This window comes from Haemorhous mexicanus, chromosome 25, assembly GCF_027477595.1.
Source record: "Haemorhous mexicanus isolate bHaeMex1 chromosome 25, bHaeMex1.pri, whole genome shotgun sequence".
NCBI lineage: Eukaryota > Metazoa > Chordata > Aves > Passeriformes > Fringillidae > Haemorhous > Haemorhous mexicanus.
The window spans coordinates 1,939,615-1,961,384 of NC_082365.1; the positions used below are offsets into that span (position 1 = coordinate 1,939,615).

The 21,770-nt window shown below is 53.7% G+C and overlaps 2 protein-coding genes across 2 annotated transcripts; both read left to right on the plus strand.

Moving 5' to 3' along the window:
• The first annotated feature begins 110 nt into the window (after positions 1–110).
• MLN (motilin) lies at positions 111–5,522 on the plus strand. The gene is made up of 5 exons (XM_059867463.1): positions 111–191; positions 1,959–2,084; positions 3,328–3,444; positions 4,562–4,664; positions 5,417–5,522. Exons 2-5 carry the CDS (start codon positions 1,968–1,970, stop codon positions 5,422–5,424), a joined length of 345 nt encoding a protein of 114 aa, XP_059723446.1. The 5' UTR covers positions 111–191; positions 1,959–1,967; the 3' UTR covers positions 5,425–5,522.
• A 4,768-nt stretch (positions 5,523–10,290) lies between these two features.
• Positions 10,291–21,208, plus strand: LEMD2 (LEM domain nuclear envelope protein 2). The gene is made up of 9 exons (XM_059867461.1): positions 10,291–11,752; positions 12,856–12,896; positions 13,762–13,837; positions 15,037–15,113; positions 15,759–15,838; positions 17,622–17,767; positions 18,732–18,833; positions 18,915–19,017; positions 19,251–21,208. Exons 1-9 carry the CDS (start codon positions 10,336–10,338, stop codon positions 19,399–19,401), a joined length of 2,193 nt encoding a protein of 730 aa, XP_059723444.1. The 5' UTR covers positions 10,291–10,335; the 3' UTR covers positions 19,402–21,208.
• Positions 21,209–21,770: the final 562 nt, after the last annotated feature.

Sequence of the window (21,770 nt, forward strand, 5' to 3'; positions counted from 1 at the left end):
ACTCCAGTGCAGATAACATTCCCTGCCTGGGAAAGGTGTTTCCATGCAGGCCAGGCAGCTGGACAGGATCACAGGTGAGTGCCTGCAGTGCCTGGATGGGTTTATAAACGGAGGAGAACCAGCAGGAGCATCCAGGTGGGACAGGAGGGAGAAGAGCTCTGACCTCCAGTGCCCCGTGGCTGCACTCCCAGGTAGGTCTTGGCACCTCTTGGCCACAGCAGAGGCAGCTCAGAGGAGGGGGAGGAAGGAACAAAATTGAGGCTGAAACAAGGGGGAAGGCGCTTTTCCCTCATCCCCATCTTGGGAGCACCAATTCCAGCAGCTCCTGCCTCCTGTGGGCACTGGGCACTGCCACAGAGCTGTGGGGAGCCCCGATGCCCTCTGAGCCTGGGGAGCTGCTCTGAGCAGGCAGAAAATGACCCTCAGACAGGTCCTAGAGCCAGGAAGGGCTGGAGTTTTTAGGAGACAGCTCAGTAGTGAATGTCCCGTCCTGTCACTGTGCCAGCTGCCCACCCCTCCTGCCCTCATGCTGGCACTTGACTGGGTTTGGGGGGTGAGCAGAGCTGTCCCAGCCCTGTGTGCTCGCAGTGCTGATGCTGAACTGGGATCCTCCTGCTTTTTTCTTTTCCCTTTGGAGCTGGGAAGCAAATCCACCAAGTGATCTCTGCTTGGAGAGGTGCTGGAGATCTCGGGGCTGGAATACAGGTCCTGCTTGCCAAGCAAGGGAGGGCTTTCAGCAGGGCTGTTTCTGAGTGGAGAGGTCTGTGTGGGTGTTTTTCTGGGAGAAGAGGGAGAGAATCGATTCCCAAAGGGATAAGCCAAGAAGAGATGAAGGAAGTGACTGGGTGTATTTTCTTTGTATTCAGCAGTATTTTATTTATTTATATATTTACTGCAGTGATAGAAAAAATGAAAAAGCACCAAAGATTGATGCTGCTGAGGTTGCATTGCAAGGGCAGAGCCGGAGAATTCCTGCCTGGATCCCTGCAGGAAACAGAGCTGGGACACCCTGGGATGTCCTAGGGCAGGAGGTGGCTCTGGTGGCCCAGTCTGGGTGGGCAGGGGGAGATGGCACTGGTGCAGTGCCCAGGGAAGGGAGAGGATGTGACTGACAGGTGTTATGGAAAGGGAATATTTATTAACTTCCACTGGCCTTTGGTTCAATGCCAGCTGATATTTGTGGGAAATCTAATTCAGGAGTCAAATCTAACTTAACAATGTCTTCTCAATAATGTCCAAACCAAGAGGTTGCTGAAACTAATTAAGGATCAGGCTCCAATCAGGTGGAGAAGTTAAGCTGTAGGACCAGACTTCATTAAGTCTGTCCAGAGAGAATATTTTAATATTTAAAGAGAACATTCAATGTTTACATAAGTCCTTTCCTGACGTGAAGTCACAGTTAGATCACTTCAGAGGTGGTTTTTAAAGCCCTTTATTCCAGGCTCAGAGCTGGGCTGGAAAATGCCTTTCCCATTTCCCTTGGACTCAGTGAGACTTCTTAAGAGATCCAGTCCACCCAGGAAGGTTTCCAGTGGTGAGGAAAATCAAAATAAAAATTAATAAAACAGCTGTTTGAAGGATTTTCTCTTTGCAGCATCTCTGTCTGCTGTGCTGGTGCTGGGATTGATGGGTTTGCTCTGGATGTGTTCAGGTCTTAAACCAACACAGCTGCAGGGCTGAGGCTCCAGAACTCAGGTAGGCTGGAGCAGTCCTGAAGGACTGGGCTTGAAATCCCTGGAGATATTGCTCAAGAACAAATCTGTTTACACAAACAGCTTTGAGAAGAGAATTGTCAGTCAAGGCACTTCTATTCTCAGCTCAGGAGCAACTGGGAGAGTAAACATCCCTCAGGTGGGCTGGGGCTGAGCTGGGCTGCTGCTGGTGCAGGGCCAAAGGCGTTTCTTGTCCCACCTCCCTCTCCACTCCTGCCCTGGTGTCTCCTTTCCTGTGTTGTCCAGGCTCTCAGCATGGTTTCGAGGAAGGTGGTGGCCAGTTTGCTGCTGGTGTCCCTGCTGTCCCTGCTGGCTGAGCAGACCCAAGGCTTCATGCCCTTTTTCACCCAGAGTGACTTCCAGAAAATGCAGGTAAACCCTCTGGAATGAAAAACCAGGAGTTTCTCCTGCCCTCATTCCCCAAACTGCAGTGCACGCCATCAGCAGGAGACACTGTGATATCCTCCTCCCAAAATCCACGGCTTTGGGGGGAGGCAGAGGGGATTTTTAAGTTGTGAGATAGAAAGGAAGAGCCTGGTCCCCCTACCAAAGGTCAGCCACACCTGTGGGGGTGTCACCTGCAGACCCTGCGGGTCCTTTCCCTTCCCTCGGTGCTGGAATTCTTCCAGAGCAGCTGCAGCCTCCCATCAGCTCGGTGATGGCTCTTTTGTTGTAACAAATAATTAACCATCCCCCGGCTGGTTGTCACCTCTGGGACGTGCCGAGAGAACGTTTTTCCTTTTGAAGTGAAACAAATACCGTTGAAAGGTGTCAGGCAGGCTCGGAGACGGCAGCTTCTGAAACACAGCCCCAGCCAGCTTCCCCCGCACTGCCGAGCCCCTGGATACCGGGAGAAATCCCATTCCCAACACCTCCCCCTGGATAACAATTGATTTTTGTGGGGAGCACAGGCATTCTTCAAAGTCCTTGGGGAGGATGGGGACCCACATGGGCTGTGTTTGTACCCCACAGCCCTTGTAGCTCCGTGTCTGCCAGGGACTGGGGGTTTCTGGATGAGCAAAGGGGAAATCTGTCCCCCAAAGGCTGTCCCTGTTCCTCACATGCTGGACACTGAGGCCTGTTTGATGTGTCCTGCTGTGTCTTGTCATATTCCAAAGCACCTCTGGCTTTTTCCAGAGGGTCCTGAAGGCAACTAAATAAATGGGGATGGGCTGACATTACAGACCTGCAGAAAGGCTGGGAAAACGTGACCTCTGCACATGCAGGGCTGGGTTCAATTTCCTTGCAGTGCTCCAGCACAGACCCAGGTCGGGTTCTGTGGGACAGCTGGGGAAGGTCCCAGTGGTGTCAGCTCCCATGGAAAGGTCCCAGTGCTGTCAGCTCCCATGTCCTGCTGACAGGGTTCCCCCACCACACGTGGCTCCTGTTTACTGCAGACCTTCACATCCTGCCCCGTAACCTGACCTCGCCCCCAGCACTGCTGGATTTCAGTCCCCAAAGGCCACTCAGGCCACAGCTGATGGGCCCTTCCACCATCCCACTGGTTCTGTGCCCAGCACTGTGGATTCCTGGCTGTTGGGACAGCACAGAGTGGGTTTGCTGCTGCTCCCAGCATCACCAGTTGTCCCCTCTGCTCTCTGCCCCAAAACTGCAGGAAAAGGAGAGGAGCAAGGCAGGGCAGAAGAAATCCCTGAGCTCGCTGCAGCAGCTGGAGGAGGAAGGTTTCTCTGAGCAATCTCGTGTAGATGTCAATGCAGCCAAGACCCTCCAGGTATGTGGAGCCATTTGACTCTGAGAAGCCCACGAGGACATGCAGGGGACAAGGAGTCCAAGAGATGTCCTCTGCCAGCCTGCCTGCTTAAATCAGAGAGAAGTTTTAGCTCCACCCCAAATTATCTTGGTGGTTCAGCAGCCAGGTCACCCCTGAGACCCAACAGCTTCTCCCTGAGGAAGATGAGAACAGCTCGAGGTCTCTGCTAGGCAATGAAGCCCAGCCAGGTGCAAGGCAAGAGCTCCCAGTTCTGCTTCAGCTCCTGCTCAGTCACCTCTGACCCCACAGTTCTCTGCACTGGAGAGGCCTTATTTAAAAACTTGGGCTCCAAATCTGTACACAGAGCAGAAAATGAGCAATTTTAGGGATTGAAGTGCCAGGCTAAGCCCTCAAAGGCAAGTCTGAAAACTGTGCTTTGCCACTTGAGCACAGGGAACTTTTTCCTGTGTGGACAGCCACTCCTGCAGGGAGCTCGGCCATTCTCTGCCAGCAAAAGGAGGGTGCAGCTCCCCCCAAACAGGGACAGACCCAGTGGGACAGACAGCAGGACCAGCCAGGCTGGAATTTGGCCAAGGCACAGCTTAATGTGCAACTCCTCCTGCACTCGTGATGCACCAGCTCTTGGTAACAGGATTTAAACAGCAAAATGCCCAGTTCAAAGTGTGCAATCCCCAGCACATCCCCTCAGCTGGCCAGCACCAGAACAGAGCTCTTTGCTTCAGGCACAGCTGGCTCCAAGTCCAGCAGGCTGGAGCAGGACCACAGCTCGTCCTCAGCTGTTGCTAGGGCAGGAGCTCTGCAGGCTCAGGCTGCAAGGGTCGATGTGCCACACAGTGGAGGATTAGAAGGTTCAGAAATTATTTTCTTTGCATCCCTGCTGCCAGGAGGTGCCTTTATCTGGATTTCTGAGCCAGCCCACGGGTTATGCAACAGCACTCTGAACAACTCAAGAGTGTGCTGCCTTCAAAATGTTGCTTTTCCCCATATGAGGCTCATCTTCTTCCCTCCAAATCCTAAACCCTTCACTAACTCGATCCAAGTGGGGTCAAAGCACCCCAAGCTCCCTCCCTCTGCTCCCCTCACCTTTTTGTTCTGACTTCTCTGGTTTCCTCCACAGCAGGCCCTTCCTGCCAGAGCTTGGCTCACCCGAAGGCAGCTGGAAAAATACCAAGATGTCCTGGAGAAACTGCTGGCAGAGCTGTTACAGGACACCCCAGATGGTACTGTCAGAGGGTTGATTTCTGCCTTGGGAATTCTGCCTTTCCTTCTTCTCACCAGCTCATCAGCACAGAGATATTTATATTCCCCAGAAGGGTTTTTGTGTCGTGTTTGCTCACTTTGTGGAGCTTTCAGATCCCAACCATTCCCGTGTGCACCCTTCTGGGAAGGTTATTCCCTCCAAAGGTGCTGCCCAGAGCTGATATTGACTGGAAGCAGCAGCACAACCCTTCCCAGCAGCTCTGTTTGCCACTTCCCTGCTCCTCCTCCCAAAAAGTCCTCAGTCTCCAGGGAACAATTTCCAGCAGAGCTTATAAAAGCAACTGTACCTGTGAGGCAGCTCAGCATGTGCAGCCAGCTTGGAACACCTCGCTGCCTGCACGGGGGGCTTAACACTGACACTTAATTACACTGCAATTTGCTGCAAATCCTCCCTTCCTTTGGGAAATCGTGTGTGGGAATTGCAGCAGCAAATATCCAGGGGCAGGCTGTTGTGCAGCTCTTCCTGCCTGCAGGTTCAGGGATGGTGGGATGGGGCTGTCCCTGAGCCTTTGCCTTTTCTGGGATGTTTAAGCCCAGGAAAGGGGACCAGCTTTCCCTGTGGGATTGCTCTGCTTTGTCTGTGCTCATCCCAGTTTGCCTCTGAGCTTTCAGCTGGGGAGCTGAGGAGGAGGAAACAACACATAAATCTGGCATTCATTCAGTCTTTCCAGAGCTTTAAGGACACTTGTGCTTTTCTCTCTCTTCTATTTAGCTGACTGATATCTGCAGGATCAGAAGAGAAAGCGCTGGAGCTGCTCAAGCTGAAAGACTCCACTTATGTAAATGAAAATTGTGAGAGAGATTAACAAAATCTGAGGTGAGATAATAAATGTGCAGCGTAATTAAAAGGAGGATTTGTGTCTTCTGTCCTGCAAGCCTCTCAAACAGATGGGGAGTGCCCAATGTGGGAAAGACGAGAGAGAAAAGGCTCCAGGTTTTGGAGAACATCCCTGTTTTCCTGTGTTTTCCCACAGAGTCCTTTGAGGAGCTGAGGGAGCTGGGAAGGGGCTGAGCCTGGAGCAAAGGAGGCTCAGGGGGAATTTCTGGCTCTGCACAACTCCCTGCCAGGAGGGGACAGCCGGGGGGATTTGGGATCTTCTCCCAGGGAACAGGGACAGGAGGAGAGGGAACGGGCTCAGGCTGGGCTGGGGAGGCTCAGGTTGGACATCAGCAGGAATTTCCTCATGGAAAGGGCTGGAAGGGGCTGCCCAGGGGGGTTTGGAGTGCCCATCCCTGGAGGTGTCACCTGGAGGTGGCATTCAGTACTCAGGGTGGGCACAGGTTGGACTCAAAGATCCCGGAGGGATTTTATCACCTCGAGGATTCTGGGATTCTGTGAAAGTGTGTGTCAGAGCCAGAGGAATCAATCTTTGAGGAGTATTAAGTCTTATCCCTCCCTTTTAGCAATGAGGGAAACCAAGGCAAACCTTTACCAGACCTCCTGGCCAAACTGGTGACACAAAGGGGAGACCTGTGTGTCCCTAACTCAGTTCCCTGCTCCAGGAGAGTGCTCTGGAACATTCCCACACTGCTGGAGAATGCAGGAGCCCTGATGGGCAGCCCCTCCCTGTGCCCAAACCCCTCCTGTCAGCCTGGTGCTGTAAATCCACCAGCATAGAGAGGAGCAGCTGTGCCAGGCACAGTGTGAGGGAACTGCACTCTGCCCTTTTTCCTGCCTCTCAAACACACCCCAAGGTGAACTCCTAATTCCACTTGAACATTCTGCTCTCCATTTCCATACCTTTGGCTTGTCTGAGAGCTACTCCTCTCTGCTGGCAGCAGGAAATCCAACATATGTAAAGTACGGATGGATGAGATCAATGGTATGTACGTGAATATATCCAATTCCAATCCAATTTTATCCTCCCAACCTAACAGGAGTTCTGTTCTCACTGAGCTCATTCCAAGAGCTCTGTTTGTGCTGGAACAACACCCCTCGGAGCACTCTGCTGTAAGCAGCCCTGGAGAGAGGAGAAAGCTCCCAATGGGTAATGGAACAGGCAGCGTGCAGTGGATTACAGCTCTAATGTTTGATCCAAAGGCACGCTCCTTGTCCAGGGACTGATCAGCTCCAGGAAGCTCCCAGTAATGCTGAGGCAGTGTGAGCTGTGGAAGCTCTGTAATGACTCTGAGTGGGAGGGAGATGGGAAATAACACATTCCATTAGGCTGGGAGTGAGAGCAGTCTGGGCTGCAGGAGCTCCATCTGCAGAGGGGTGATATCCATGGAAGAGCTGGCAGGGCAATCACAGGAGGAGCTGTGCCACAGTTACACCAGTGTGCAGCAAAGTCAGAGTCTTGTTGGCTTCAGAGGGCACCTCTTGCCTTGTTACTTCAGAGACACCCAAACCTTTACTCCAGAATTAATTTTGCCACATGAAAACAAAGGAGAATTCCCCCTTGAAGGGTAAACTGCCCCCAAACCCCCTCCATAAGCTCCACTGTGGGTCAGAGCTGTCCCCCAGTGTGCCCTTTTCACAGCTCCTTCACTCCCATCGTTTTCCAGGCTAGCACCTCCCCTGTGCCATGCAGGAAGGAAAGTTTTCCAGTGATGGAAAGAAAGAAAGTGAACATGAGCCTCTTGGATTTGCTTCCTGGACCATTTCCCACTGGGGTGATGGTGGGGCTGACGCTGTGGAAAATTCCAGAGGGAGATCCACCAGCAGGACTCCGCTCTTACCCTTGGGCCCAGACAAGCTGCATCAGCAAGGGCCAGCTTTGACCCTGGCCATGGATTCTGCCAGTGGCTCATCCCATTTGTCTCAGTTATAAATGAGCTCAGCATGTGATGGCTGGTTGTGACAGAGACCACAGGAACCCCTGTCCTGTCCCGCAGCACCAACTGTGGTGTCCAAACAGGCACCAAAGTACATCTTCAGCTTTTGGGAGTAAATTCCTTCTACTCTCAGGGGCCTGAGCAGGAGAAGCAGGAACATTTCCACTGGAAAGAGATGGAGGGACCCCAACCAGCCCCCTCCAGGCTTTCAGGGCTCTGGCTCTGGGTAGAAAGGAAGTGTTCTCCAGGTTTCAGGACAGATCTCCATTTTCCTCTGCCCTGGAAGGTGCTTTGGCAGCCAGCAGCACCCAGGTCACACCTGCAGATAGGCGGGAAGAATCTGCTGCTCCAGAAACCAAACAAGAATTTCTTGGTGGGATGAGCAGCCCAATATCTGGGGAAAGAGGAGGGAAGGGAAAGGAGTCACCCCTGACTTCCTAAGGAACTGAGCAGGCCCAGGAAGGCAGAGGGCTCTTGGGTCACACCTGTGCTGTGGCTGTGAGTGACAGGGTGACAAACGGGCACAGTCGGCTCCCAAGAAAGCCCTGACACTTCCTCGGGTGCCATGTGCAGTGCTGGCACCCAAAAGGCACGGAGAAGGAGGTGGGTGGGGATGCAGCAGCCCATCAGTCAGCAGTGAAGGGTTCAGCTGCGGGGTTTGGGGTGCAGCCATTCCTTGCTCCAGCACGGATCCATTCCCAGGGCTCTGCTCACACCAGCCCTGTCCCAGGCTGCCAGAACTGGAGCAGTCGGCGCGGCGCGTCTGCTCCTCTGGCATGGGAGCCGCTGCCAGCAGCTCTGAGGCAGCTTCTGGGCTCGCAGGGAAGGTGGAGGCTGTCCCTCCATGCTGTCCCAGCTTCCCACAGCCAGCTCCGGCTGTTTCCAGCCAAGAAACGCTTTTTGCCGAGCCCATCTGCAGCCTCGGCACCGTTTGGTGCTCCCAGAGCTATGAGGATGATGGAGGGGCTGCAAAAATAGAAAATCCACTGTCAAATTCAGTATTGGCACTGTGGGCAGAGGATGGGAATAAAGATTGCCCATGGGGATATAGGGTCTGACACGTCTGTTCCTGCTGCCTTCCCTGTGGGGGCCAAATGCCTTCCAGAGGAGGCAGGGATTCTCCCATGGGGAGGAAGGGAAAGGGGTCGTGGATTTCTCTCCACAAAGAATAGGCACCTGATCCTGCTGAGCTTTGGTGCTGCCAACCTCCTTCTGAGGAGGAATCACAGCTTTTCCCCCATCCTCCAGCAGTCCAACAGCAATCCCGTGTCTTCCCCTCCAAAGATTGTGCAATGAGGCTGCTGGGCCTGGGGTAATTCCCATGATGGGCAGAATCACAAGTTGACAGGATGGATTTGGGCTTTTGTTGCTGTTTTCTCCAGAAAAAGGTGAGTTATTTAATTCCCAGGTTTGCACCAGCTCAGCCAGCACGCAGCTGCATGCCCAGGCAAAGTGAGAGCTGTGAGCTCACAGGATCTGTGTGATAGGAGCAAATTGGAATTTTTTATTTACATTAGACCCCTCTCCACATCATGAGCTGGCAGAGGAGCACTGAGGAAGCTCAGCTTAGCGCGTTCACACTTCCCAGCACAGCTGAGTTTGCTCTTTTAATGGGCTCCCTGGCCTCTGCTGAGGATGTATTTGCTGTTGCCAACCTGACAAACAAATCTCAGCATCTTGCTGCTGCTTTCTTGGATAAATTGGGAAGAGTGAGGTGAGCTTTGGGGACCTGCTAAGGAAGAGGGTGCCTGAAAGAAGGATTAGTGACAGGACAAGAGGATATATCCTCATGCTGTGCCAGGGGAGGGTCAGGTTGGACATCAGGAGGAATTTCTCCATGGAAAGGGTCGTTAGCTTTGCAAGGGCTGCTCAGGGAGGTTTGGAGTCCCCAGCCTTGGGATGTCCGAGGAAATCTGGACATGGCACTCAGGTTAGGATTGCTCACAGCTTGGACTTGATGGCGTTGGAAGGATTTTCCAGCCTCACTGACTCTGGGATTCTGTGATTCATGTCAGGAAGACACAGCTCAGCTCTTTCAGCTTCGTGCTCCTCTGGAAACCTCCTTCTCCCCACAGGTGCCATTCCTGAGGGACCACGGCGTGTCCCCCACCCCAGTGTCACACATCCATCACCTGCCGTGGCACGCAGCCAGCCCTCAGCACCTTCAGCACCACTGCTCCATTACCTTTAATTAAATTCCGACATGACGCCACCGTATTTCAGCCGCTTTCATCGCTTTCTTTAGCGGCGGCAGCAGGAAAAAGCAATTACTGTTCATCACAGCTGTGCCAAAATAAATTTACAAGTCAACGCTTGGATTTGCTGTTTTAGGTGTGGGGTGTGGAGGGAGCCCCCCCTTCCTGGGAAATATTTCATGGATGTGGATCCTGGTCCTGCCTGAGATTCTGGCAGAGCTCAGCAACTGGGCAGCGATGATGGAAACGCATGTGGGGGTGGCAGGTGGCTGGGAAAGAGACATTTTTGGAAGAATGGCCCTAAAAATGTCAGAACATCAGGGTGAGTGGGGCGGGAGCTGCCCTACACAGTGATGAAGGACAACCCATCATCAACACCGGCTCGTCGCGCAGATGAGGCAGCTTTCGCCTTATGCTTTCCCCATTTCTCCCGCTTTTCCCCAGTCCTGAGGGAGCAGAGCGAAGCAGGAGATGCTGCTCCCTCAGGACACGGAGCCCGCACCCCCTTGACCTTCTCAACATGGCGCCCGCCCCCGCGCCCTTTCCTCACACGCCCCATGCCCTTCCCAAGATGGCGGCGCCAGGGGCGCGCGGAGCCCCTCCCAAGATGGCGGCGTCGCTTCCCGCCTGCGGGGCGCTTCCGGCGGGGCCTGGCGCGGCCATGGCGGAGCTGACGGACGCGGAGCTCCGCAAGGAGCTGCTGGCGCTCGGCTATCGCCCTGGGCCCATCACCGCCACCACCCGCAAGGTCTACATCAAGAAGCTGGGCTGCCTACGGGCCGAGGTGGCCGCGGCCCGGCGCAGCGGCCGCACCGCGCCGCCCAGCCCGGGCCGCTCCTCCGCAGGGGCGCCGCAGGCCTCGCCCTCGCGGCAGCGCTCCGGCTTCACCGGCGCGGCCGCCCGTGAGAGTGAGGAGGAGGACGAGGAGGAGGAGGAAGAGGAGGAGGAAGTGGGGCGGCCGCCCGCGTCCCGCTGGGGGACGTCGGGGGAGAGCGCCGGGCAGTCCTGGGGGGACCCCCGGGGGTCCCCGCCGGGCCGGGCCGGAGGCATCAGGGTTGAGGGCGGCCCCTCCCGGGACAGCCTGGGGAGGCTGAGCCCTTCGGAGCAGTGGGGGACGACAGTGGAGAGAGGTGGCGGTGGGCTGGGGGCATCCCTGTCTGGGCATGGGGGCTTCAGTTCCCCCTCGCAGTGGGACACGTCCATAGAGAGGAGCGGGGGACTCGGGGGCCTTGGGGCGGACAGGGTCGGGGCTCTGAGCTCTGCGTCCCACTGGGAGACATCCAGAGATGTCACAGAGCACGGCCGGGGGCTCAGCCAGGGGCTGGGGGCCACCCTGGATGGGTTTCGGGGCTCCTCACTGCAGTGGGGCGCCTCAGAGAGGAGTGGGGGGCTCAGCAGTGGCCTGAGACCCACCCTGGACAAGTTCCGGGGCTCAAACTCCACATCCCAGTGGAGCCCCTCGGCAGAGAGGAGCGGGGGGCTCGGCAGCCGGGCGGGCTCGGGGCTGGATGGGGTTGGAGGGCTGAGCTCCACACCCTACTGGGGCTCCTCGGCAGGCTCCAAACCCCTTCCCAGCGAGGAGAAATCCAGGAGCCATTGGGGGACATCGGGAGGGGGCATTGGGGCGCAGAGCTCCCGGGCTGCCTGGGACACGGCGGGGGAGAGGAGGGGGCTCTCCTCCAACAGCTGGTGGAGACGGGAGAGCGAGGTGACCCCCAGCACCCAGTGGGGCTCCTCGGCGGCCCCCGGGAGGTTCAGCAGCCTGTTCAGGAGAGGGAAGGAGGACCTGGCTTCCAGCATTGGGAAGGGGGCAGAGCGGGATACGGGCAGCAGGGCTGGGGGGCTGATCCGGCGCTTCCCGTGGCGGGCAGCCAGCGATGGGGGGCACGGAGTGACCCCGCGCACCGCCCTGCTGCGCTCAGCGCCCAGGCAGCAGCCCGAGGGAAAGGGGAAAGGCCTGGAGTATTACCTGTCCCAGTTCCTCTGCCTCGCCAGCTTGGTGCTGCTGCTGATTTTTCTGGGCATCCTCGTGGTGAAGATGGCTGGGTCAGGCTGGCTGGACGGGAGAGAGGAGAGCTGTACGTGCACTGGTTTAATTCTCATTTAAACTTTATTCCTCACCTGTCTTCCTGCTTTCCCTTTACTGCTTCCATCTCCATCACGTCACTCTCATTGCCATAACCTGACATCTCTGTTTCTGTCCCTTTTCCCATCTCCCCTTTCCTTTGGGGAACCTTGTTAGTCATGGGAAACAAATCAAAAAGTTTGCTTTTTCCAAATGAGTTTGGCCTTCAGTCCCTCAGAACCATGGGGTTTATGTGGAGTGCCATTCCTGCTGGGCCAAGGATGGATTTTATGGTGTGACACGAGGGCTGTGTCGTACCTGGGGTGTGTTTTTGATGTTCCTGCCAGCATGGCCCTTCCCAGCCTTTATTCTGTCCAAGAGGGAAGTGCAGCAGATAAATTCAGCACTTCAGGTGTGGCAGAGTGTGTCTCTCTCTTCTGTTTTTAAGGCAGAGTTCCCCAGCTGGAACAGTTGGAAGTGGGGATACTTCAGGCTTTGAACTGAACAAAGAAGGGTCTGGGGGCTGTTTTGGGAAGGTGCTGGTCCTGAGTCTGGGCACACTGTGCCCTTTGTGTGGGCTGGGAAGGCTGCTGCATTCCCAAAGGCAGGATAAAGCTGCCCATTGTCACTGGATTGTCCTGTTCCAGCTGTGACAGGAGCTCTGGAGGCAGGAATGGTGCCGGGTTTGAGTTGTGCCACAGGTGCCAGGAGCTGTTCAAGCCCTGCAGAGCCCAGAGCTGCAATCAGCCCTCCAGAGGGTTCATTTCCCTCCCTGGCTGCGCTGGGATATTTCAGGTGACCCTGGTGGGCAGCAAGAGGCAGCACTGGAGTGTAAAGATCAGCATGAAGCTTCTCAAACAGGAGCTGTTAAAACATCCAGCCCCAGTTTTCACTCCCCAGCTGAACACATGCCTCAGCTCCATCACTGGTGTGTTTTTCCTCAGGGCTGCTCCCAAAGCAGCTCCTGGAGGGGCTCTCCATCTCCAGGTGCTGCCAGGGGGAGATGAACAATAACAGAACCAGGCTTTAAGTTGAGCCCACTTTTAAAAAGATAATTATTTTCTTGATCAAAGCTCTTGTTTGCAGCCAGCTAACTCACCCTCTTCTCTCTCCTAGTTAATCTCTTGCCTGTGGATTGTGACAAAAGAACGGATGATGTAAGCATTTATTTATTTATTCTCAATCTTGTGAGCTCTCACAGAACAGTGATTATTCCAGGTAGTCTATTCCACCCATAACAGTATCACTGTAAAATGATTTATTCTGTCGTTTTACAGAAAAATTGGGACTTGATGAGTTGAAATTAATGGGCCAGATGAAGTTAGGAGTGTGTATGAGACTCTGAAAGATAAAAATTTAAATTCCCAATTACGTGAATCAATTTCTTTTTTAACAGTTGTACCAGCAGTGGTATTGGTTTGCAATAAAGCTGTTTTCAGCTATAACAGTGCAAGATTTAATCCAGCTAATTCCCTGAGCTCCACCGTGGAGTGCCTGCACACCCTCTGTCAGGATGGATTTTTGGAAAAGCTGGGGCTGCCCCATCCCTGGAGGTGCCCAAGGCCAGGTTGGACAGGGCTTGGAGCAACCTGGGATAAGGGAAGGTGTCAGGGGTGGAACTGGGTGAACTTTAAAGGTCCCTTCCAACCCAAACATTCCATGGTTAGGAGGGAGAAGGTTTCATGTTGGATTCTGAGTTCTGTGTGCTGGGAAGTTCTGGAGGTGATGGATCCATCTGTGGTGGGTCTGAGGCTGGTGCTGCAGGCTGGGCTGTGGGTTGGTGGCACTTCACAGAACCCCAGAATCCCAGACTGGTTTGGGCTGGAAGGGACCTTAAAACTCACCCAGAAGATGCTCAGGGTCACTTGTGCCTGGAACATTCCCCTGCTCAGGAGATGTGCCTGGAGCTGGTGGTGCAGGACTGAGCCACACTGCAGTGCTGTGGTTCTGCCTGGCGTTTGGAGCTGCACTCCCACTGTCCCCATGCCACTGCTGATGTGTGTCCCTGTCTGTGCCCTGCAGTTCTGCCAGGCCAAGCACAAGGACGTGATCATGGCCGTGCTGCACGAGCTCTACAATTACCTGTCCGTGCAGGCAGGTGAGTGCCAGCACATCCCACCCTGCTGAGCCTGCAGGAGCTGCCTCTCCCAGTTCCTGCTCGCTCCTGTCCCACTCTGGAGAGGTTTATGGAACAGGCAGTTCCCTTTGAGGACTCCTGAGGCAGGCAGGGAATAGGAAAACAGGGGAAAATGGGTTTATTTTTGTTCTGAGTGGTGCTTGGCTGATGCACTCCTGTCACCCTGCCTGGGTGAGTGGGCCTTGTTTGTGCTTGAAGTGTTGGGAGTTTCAGGTAGGATTGGTTGGGTTTGTTATTCTTTTCTAGCAACAGCTGGAAATTGTCTTCAGGATAGAGGCAGGAGTGTAAACTGATGTGTTCTTACACATGAAGTGTCCTAAGAAATTGTCATTTCTGCTGAAATGTGGCGGCAGACGTGAGTGCCTCTCCTTTTCCTCACCGCAGAGTGGGACAGGCTCTCTGAGATGAGGAGCTGACCCAGCACAGTCCCTACTCCAGGAGTAAATCCAGCCCATCACTGGTATTTTGGGATAGAGTGGGCTGCTACAAATCCACTCTATGAGCAGGGACTTGTTCAGCAAGATTCACAGCAGTGGTAATCAGTGAAAGGGTTTTCAGTTCCATTTTCTGCATTTCAGACCTCAAGGCTGAAACCTTTGGATACTGAAGCTGCACAGAATTCCTAAATCTTTTTAAATCTGACTTCAGATTTCCACCAGATTTGCTTAGCACATTTGTTTAGTCAACTTGGTGAGGGAAGATTTAGAGGATTTAGTGCCTTGCCAGCATTTCTCTGCCTGGGTTGGAGGCAGAGCTGTGATTTCAGCTCCTTGGAGGCATTTTGAACACCGATCATTAGCTCCACACCTGATACCTGGTGGCAGCTGTGGTTCTGTGCTCTGCAAGGGGCAGGAGCAATACTTTCCCCCTCATTGTGTGTTCAGCAGCTCTGAAGTGTCAGCTTTGATTGCCCTTATCCAGCAGCAGCTCCGAAGTGAGAGGTTTGATTGCCCTTATCCAACCTCTGTTCAGTGGCTGAGCATTTTATTAATAGTCATCTGATCTGCCTGCAGTATAAATCTCACCCTGGAATCGTTTTGCTCAGAGCTGGGGCTGATTGGAAAGGAGAGCATTTCTTGGTGTACATTCAAAGCCTGGTTCTGAGCTGTTCAAAGGCTTTTTTTACAAACATGATTTTTTAATTTGACTTTTCTTACCAGGTAATTTTGAATGTGGAAACCCTGAGAACCTAAAAAGCAAATGCATTTGGGTTAGTGAGGTGAAGGATCATGTGCTGGTGAGTAGGCTCTGAGCAGCATTGTTACAACCCAGTGCTTAGTATCTTATAAAGCAATAAATAATAGACACTAAAACAATTCACCATCCATTTTGCTTCCTCATCCTGCTTTGATTCTCTCCCATATCTCTCACTTCCCCTTTGGCCAGTCCTGTTCTCAGCAGTTCTTTTGAAAATCATTTTCTCCTCCATCTCTGATTTCACCCCCTGTAAATCTTAATGGTTTGTTGTTTCACTGGAGCCATCAGTCTTGTGCAACCAGAAATTTCCCTGGACTGAGGGCTGGGCAGAAGAAGGATTTTTCTCTCCTGCAGAGTGTCAGGAGACAGACTGCTCTGATCCAGCATTCCATTTCTTTCCTGGTAACCTGTCAGTAAGATTATGTTGTATTTAGTGGTTAGCCCTAACAGTCTGGGATGGTGTTATTTCACTGAGTGCTTCATGCATCATCTCCCCAGTCAGAAGACTTGAGGCCAGACAGATCTTCAGGCTTAGTTCTCCTCCCTCCAGTTTGCAGAATCCTGATAAGAATTAACCTGGGTTCAGCCCCTATGGAATGAATTCTCCCACTGCTGTAATGAAATCATGTTGGTCAGTATTTTAAACGAATGGAGGGCTAATCTTCTTATGGCTTCCTTTGCACAGAATGTAACTGGCAGTTCCTCACAGAAGTTTGAAGCTGCCCTGCACTGGATCCTGAACAGCAACAAGGATTTGGGAATTTGGTGAGCAGAAACCCACTGTGTCAAAGTTGGGCATCTGCTGATACCCAGCAGTCCCAAGGATTTGGGAATTGGGTGGGCAGGAGCCCAGTGTGTCAAAGTTGGGCATCTGGGTGTTGGCTGGGGTGGAATTTGACAGGGTCAGTGGTGCCCTTCAGCTCCCAGAGCTCGTTGGGCTGCAGCAGCTGGGCTGGGATTGGCTGTGGCTGAGCCTGCTGGGCAAACTTCCAAAGGAAAAGTACAGCCCTGCAGCAGGGTGGGAGCTGGGCTCCCTGCAGGAGTCTCTGGGACGCTGTGTGCAGGGATGTGTTGCAGGTGAGATGGAGGTGGGAGGTCAGGGCTGCTTGTGGCCATCAGTGGTTGTGTTGTGCCTCCTGTGGAGTGGTCCTGGTGTCCTGCCCATGGTCCTGTGCCTCCAGCTCTTCCTTAACTTGCCCACGAGGTCACTTTTCCCAGAGTCAGCAGCCATCATCACTTTCCTCTGGGAAGTGTGGGCTGCCTCCAGTCTGCTCTAACGCTAAAGCCTTAACAGTTGTTTACATTTGCACGTTGCTAAATGTGTCTCTGATTAAGTGAATTGCAGCAGTTGTGGTGTTGGGGTTGGTGGGCAAGCTTGTTGGAATTCCCACTGCTCCATTTGCTCTTAAATATTCCTGCAGCTGCTGCTGTGATCCACGGATCAGACAGCATCTGCTGCTTTGATTCCTGGGCTGTGCAAATTCCCAGGACAGGGCTTGGCTTCCTTAGGGGCAGGGCTGGATTTGTAGGTGGGCTGGGATGCAGAGTTTTCGAATTTTGTATTTTTATACTCCAGCACATTTCCAGTCAGAAGCTGTGGGATACAATATCCTCCCACTTTTTGTTTTGTTAATTAGCAGCTCTGCTGGCTGGTCCCCAAACAGCTCTGCTTCCCCGGAGCTGGCGTGGCAGCATCCCCAAAACCCGGCCCCTGGCACTTTTAGCTACCTGAGATTATTTTTTAGTTGCTAGTCTGAGAGGCAGGACTGAAAATGAGCTTTGCACTGGGTGATTCTGCTGCATGTTTTAAATATTTCTGTGGAATTTGGGTTGTAAATAAGACCAGGGGGTGGGAAACAACCGTGTGTGTGCAGCTCCTGCAGAACCCAGAACCAGCCAAGCTCTCTGCAGTTCATGAGCTGAGCACCTGTAAATTAGCAAACCTCTTTGTCTAGTGGACTGTTCATAATTAGGAGCTTAAAAAATACAGTGCCCTTTGTTGCAGTTCCCCTGGATCTGCTGGCTGTCCCTTGGACCCCTGGTGCCTGTGTGCTCTGGGAGTGGCTCAGTGTGGAATGAGCCTGGGTTTGGGAGCAGCAGTGCTGCAGGGAGGGGAGCTGAGGGCTCTGCAGGGCTCTGTGCTGGTTCTCTGCCACTCTTTGAGCTGCTCCTGCTCCCAGCCTGGGTCCCCCTGCTCCCACTGCTGGGGCTGAGCAGTGACTCTGACTCAGGGAACGTTTCCATCTCTGTGCTGGGAGGTGGGAATCCAATTCCGAGTTCAATCTTGTGCACGCTGAGAGAGTCAGAGAGGCAGTGCAGGGATACTCAGCGTGCCAGTGGGAGCTGCAGCCCTGCTGCCTTCCTGGAGCCTCATCCATCCCTGGCTAAGCAGCCAGTCCCCAAATGTTCTGGCAGGAGGCTCTGCCTGGGCGTGGGGGCATTTCCTGCGAGCAGCTGCATCCGCAGTCTGGTTGTTCTCCCGGCCTTGATTGAAGACTGCAGTTGCAGCTTGCTCTCTTCAATGAGATTTTCTTCCTCTTCCCATCAGGTTGAAAGGCAGGGACCTGTCAGAGCCTGTTTCCAGTGTGGAGGAAGTGTTCTGCCTGGAATCTGCCCATCCCCAGATGGGGCTGGGCTGTCGCTTCCGCCGGGCCGTGGTCACGGCCATCATGAACCTGTTCCTGTTCTTCTGGAGTAAGTGGCTCTTGGGGCTCAGCTGCAGGGATGAAGCTCTGTGATCACACATTGCTCAGCCATAGGAAACACCTAACAGAGGTGAAATAAATCTGCTGATGAGTTAATGTCTAATTAACCTTTGTTCTGGCAGCACAGGAGACCCACAGCCCTCCTCTTGTGCTGTGAGTGCTTAAAAGTTGCTTTAAATCAGGCAGCTGATGAGCTCTCTGGGTATTCCTCAAGTGCCCATTATTATGGGCTGCAGAATAAGTGTGTTAACTTACCTTAAGGAGTCAGTTTTTCTTTTTTTCTTGCTCTAAGCTCCCAAGTCCTCCAGCCTCTTTAATAATGACTTGTAGCATTTCAGGGTTGGAGGTTTTATTGGAATAGTCTGTCACGCCTCAGCTGAGACAGGGGTTTTACCCAGCGAGGTGATAACGAGAGCTGTGTGACTGCAGGAGTTTCTAATCCAACCTGACAGGGAGGGGGTGACAAGGGACAGTTCTGTTTATTGCAGACACTGAAGTCCTACTGGGGGCATTGTAAGTGCTAAACCTTCCATACACATCTCCTGCATTTTGGGCTGCCACTGGAGCCCCAGGCTTTTATTTCCCTATCCAGCAGCTCTCCATGGAGCAGTGAAACCTGACAGTCTTCCAGAGTGATCCTTGTAGGGGAGGCCTCTGGCAAAGCCTCCTCTGGGATTTGCAGACCTGGGGCCCTGTGGTTGTGCTGAGGTTTCTTTCTTGAGGGCAGCTCCATGCTGAGGCTTTGCCACCACCTCATCCCACATCCACAGGTGCTCCTGTGCTGCAGGGAGGGCAGCACCAAGGGGCTTTTGGGGTGCAGCTGCTCTGGGGAACAAAAGGAATCACAGGCATTCAGTTTGAAGCAGGCCTGGGTCACAGTGTGAGAACTAAAACTGCATCCAGCAGGCACACAGCTGCCAGTTCCTGAATCCCCTTTGGTTTTATTCTCCTAGGTCTCATAACCCTTTGGGGCATCCTGCTCTACCTCCGCTATCGCTGGCGCAAGATGGAGGAGGAGGAACAGGCCATGTATGAGATGGTGAAAAAGATCATAGGTAGGAGCTGTGGGAGCACAGGGGGCCCTGCTCTGCTCCTGCAGGGTAGAGCCCTCACTGCTGTGTCCTCCTGTCCTGCAGCTGTTGTCCAGGACCACTACAAGGAATGGGAGCGGAATTTGGAGCGTTATCCCTACGTCGGCATCTTCCACGTGCGGGACAGCCTGATCCCTCCTCAGAGCAGGTGAGCTGCTCTGGGCACTCAGGAGGGCTGGAAGCAGCAGGATGGCATTCAGCACAGCTCCAAAATCAATCCCTGCAGCTGCTCTGCAGGACAAGGCTGGAGCCTTTGGGTTGGGACGTGAGAGATATGGGAGAGAATCAAAGCAGGCAGCCAAATCCACAGGCCCAGTTGCTGCAGGCACGGAAGCACAACCAGCTTGGGATTCTCATTTATTTTCTTGCTGTTCCTTGCAGAAAAAAGATGAAGCGGGTGTGGGAGAGAGCCGTGGATTTCCTGGCCTCCAACGAGTCCCGGATCCAGACAGAATCGCACAGGGTGGCAGGGGAGGACATGCTGGTGTGGAGATGGACTCAGCCCTCGTACCTGTCGGACTCGGAGCACTGAGGGCAGCAGGAGGAGCAGCAGGGTGGGACATGGACCCTGTGCAGGCCTCAGGGCCCTCGCTGGTGGTGGGAGGAGCAGGGCCTGGCCCGGGCTTGGGGGTTGCACGGCTCTGTTTGCTCTCACTGCTGAAACTCTCCAAACACACACGTTCAGGGCAATACTGGCTTGGAAAGAAGATGGGCTTGAGCTGGTGGGAAGCTGGGATTGCACCAAAGTGAGCCTTCCACAGAGACCTGGCTCCCGTGGCAAGCAAACAACAACCTACAAAGAATAACTGCACACCCCTCTCGAGGGCTGGGGGGCTCTGCCAGAGCCTGGGGGTGCAAAATTTGACCTCAATTCTGCAAAGGCCAACTGGTGGCAGAGTCCATCAGGAAATGTGCTGAAAGATAACATTTCCCATGGAAACATTAGGGTGGCAGTTGCAGGCGTCTCTTTGTTTGCGTTTGTTTTTATCAGTGCAAAGACAGTGAGGAAGCACTCGCTGCTTCCCAGCAAGGAAAATGTTTTGTGTTGGCTTCATCCATCCAAAATGGGGAGAGGGGGAATTGGGTGAAGGTGGGCCTGGAGAGAGGAGGGAGCCTGACGTGCCTTGGTGGTTTGGGCTGGGCTGGGGGTGGTGGAGGAGAGTTTGTGACCCTGTTACACTTTTAAGTCTGCAGTCTGTGTGCTTTTTTATTTTTTGGGGTGGGGGTGGGGGGGGAATTCGGGTGGAAAATAAAGGATGTAGGAAGCTTCTAAAGGCGTTTTTGTGTGGCTGCAGCCCAGGACTGCTCCGTGGCTGTTCCAGAGCAGCTTTGGGAGGGCTCTGAGGGCTCAGTGCTCATGTTTGAGCTGGGCAGCTGCAGTGTCTGTGTTTGTGTCAGAGCAGGGAGGTGCCAGCTCTGGGGCTGTCGCTGTTCCTGCAGCCCCCTGTGGGTCCCAGGAGCAGCCTGGCTCTGTCCCAGCCCTGCTGCATCGTATCTCGTGTCTGTAATCACTTGGTTACTTCAGCTTCTCTTTCTGTCCAGTGAAGGAATGTTTGTTTCCCAGGAAATGGCACCAGTGTGTGGCAGTTCAGGCTCAGCAGAAGAGCTGCTGCTCTGCTCTTCCCAGGGCTCTGCAGCAGCTCCTGAGGCTGCAGGACCCAAATCCTTTGCTGGCCTCGGGCAGGAGGAGTTGCAGAGGGGAGCCAGCAGTGATCTGAGCCCTGCAGCCCCTGGATGTTGCTCTCCTCGAGGACATCCTGGGGCTGGATGCTCAGATTGCTCCTGTCCTGGGCTCTGGGCTGGCTGAGGGCACAGCCCTGGGCAGGTGATGCCACTCCAGGTGTGTTCCTTGTGCCTGCTCACCTGGCAGAGTCTGTACCTCTCCCCACGTGGGTGGAGCAGAGCTCTCCAGGAGCAAAACCAGGAGATCTTTCCCATTAAATGGGGAATGTCCTGCATGGAGGTGGCTCTTACCCAAATTTTTGGGTGTGGGTGTTTGGGCAGGAGACTCCACAGCTCTTCTAGGCAAGGACCAGCCCCTTGCACTGCAATAAATTGGGAATAAAGGCAACTTTGATTCTTCCCACACATATCAAGATCATCATGCTGCCAGAGAAATTCTCTCAAACACCGGTGCCTCTGTTCTTAAACCTTTTTAAACTCTTGGTGGGGTTTGGGTGAGCTTTTTTAACCGTCCAGAAGTGCAGAGTCAGGCATTGCTGTCATCCTTTTGTATTAAACCTGGTTTTGTAGAACAAACTTCAATGGCTTGGTGCTGTTTCTATGTTCCATTTAGCTCTGTAAAAAATCAATATCAAAAATAAATTTATTACCAATAATTTACTACTTTTATTTGTGCTGAGACATCACAAACTGTCCCAAGTGCTTTTGCAGCTTCTCCCAAGCTCTGGGGTGTGGCAGGAGTGGTTCTGCACTGTGTGACTTCTGTGGAAAGGGGTGACTCACGTTTGGTGGCTCTGGGTGACAAAGGGGATTTCCACTGGCACAGGAAGGGGGTGGCTCCTCTCTGCCTGCAGTTGTTGCTGAGATTTGGGAACAAAAGGGAGGGAATCAGTGCAAGGCTGGTTCTCCTCAGGCCCCACATTCCTGGTGGGATGCTTTCACCCAGGTGAGGTTGCTAAGTTAGAGCTGGAATCTGTTCCAGGTTAGGAAATGGTGCTGTTTGGAGCCATTCCATGTGCCAGGGGCTGTTGCTGTCTGATGGTAGCTATGACTGTCACCCCCACGGTGTCCCATCTCCTCCCTCCAGGCTGGAGCAGCCCCATTCCATGCCAGACTGGACTGGGAATTCTGGCAGTTTTCCTGGGAAAAGCAGATTCTTCCCCCCTGCCCTGCTCCCCTCCCAGCCCCCACTGCCAAGCAGAGCTGCTGAGGGCCCTT

What these genes read in the sequence shown, in the direction of transcription:
- LEMD2 (XM_059867461.1), top strand. Translation starts at nt 10,336, where the DNA reads ATGGCGGAGCTGACGGACGCGGAGCTCCGCAAGGAGCTGCTGGCGCTC. An exon ending in GGACGGGAGAGAGGAGAGCT is followed by an intron (nt 11,753 to 12,855) that starts GTACGTGCACTG and finishes TCTCTCTCCTAG; the next exon opens with TTAATCTCTTGCCTGTGGAT. An exon ending in CTGATCCCTCCTCAGAGCAG is followed by an intron (nt 19,018 to 19,250) that starts GTGAGCTGCTCT and finishes TGTTCCTTGCAG; the next exon opens with AAAAAAGATGAAGCGGGTGT.
- MLN (XM_059867463.1), top strand. Translation starts at nt 1,968, where the DNA reads ATGGTTTCGAGGAAGGTGGTGGCCAGTTTGCTGCTGGTGTCCCTGCTG. An exon ending in GTGACTTCCAGAAAATGCAG is followed by an intron (nt 2,085 to 3,327) that starts GTAAACCCTCTG and finishes CCAAAACTGCAG; the next exon opens with GAAAAGGAGAGGAGCAAGGC. An exon ending in ATGCAGCCAAGACCCTCCAG is followed by an intron (nt 3,445 to 4,561) that starts GTATGTGGAGCC and finishes TTTCCTCCACAG; the next exon opens with CAGGCCCTTCCTGCCAGAGC.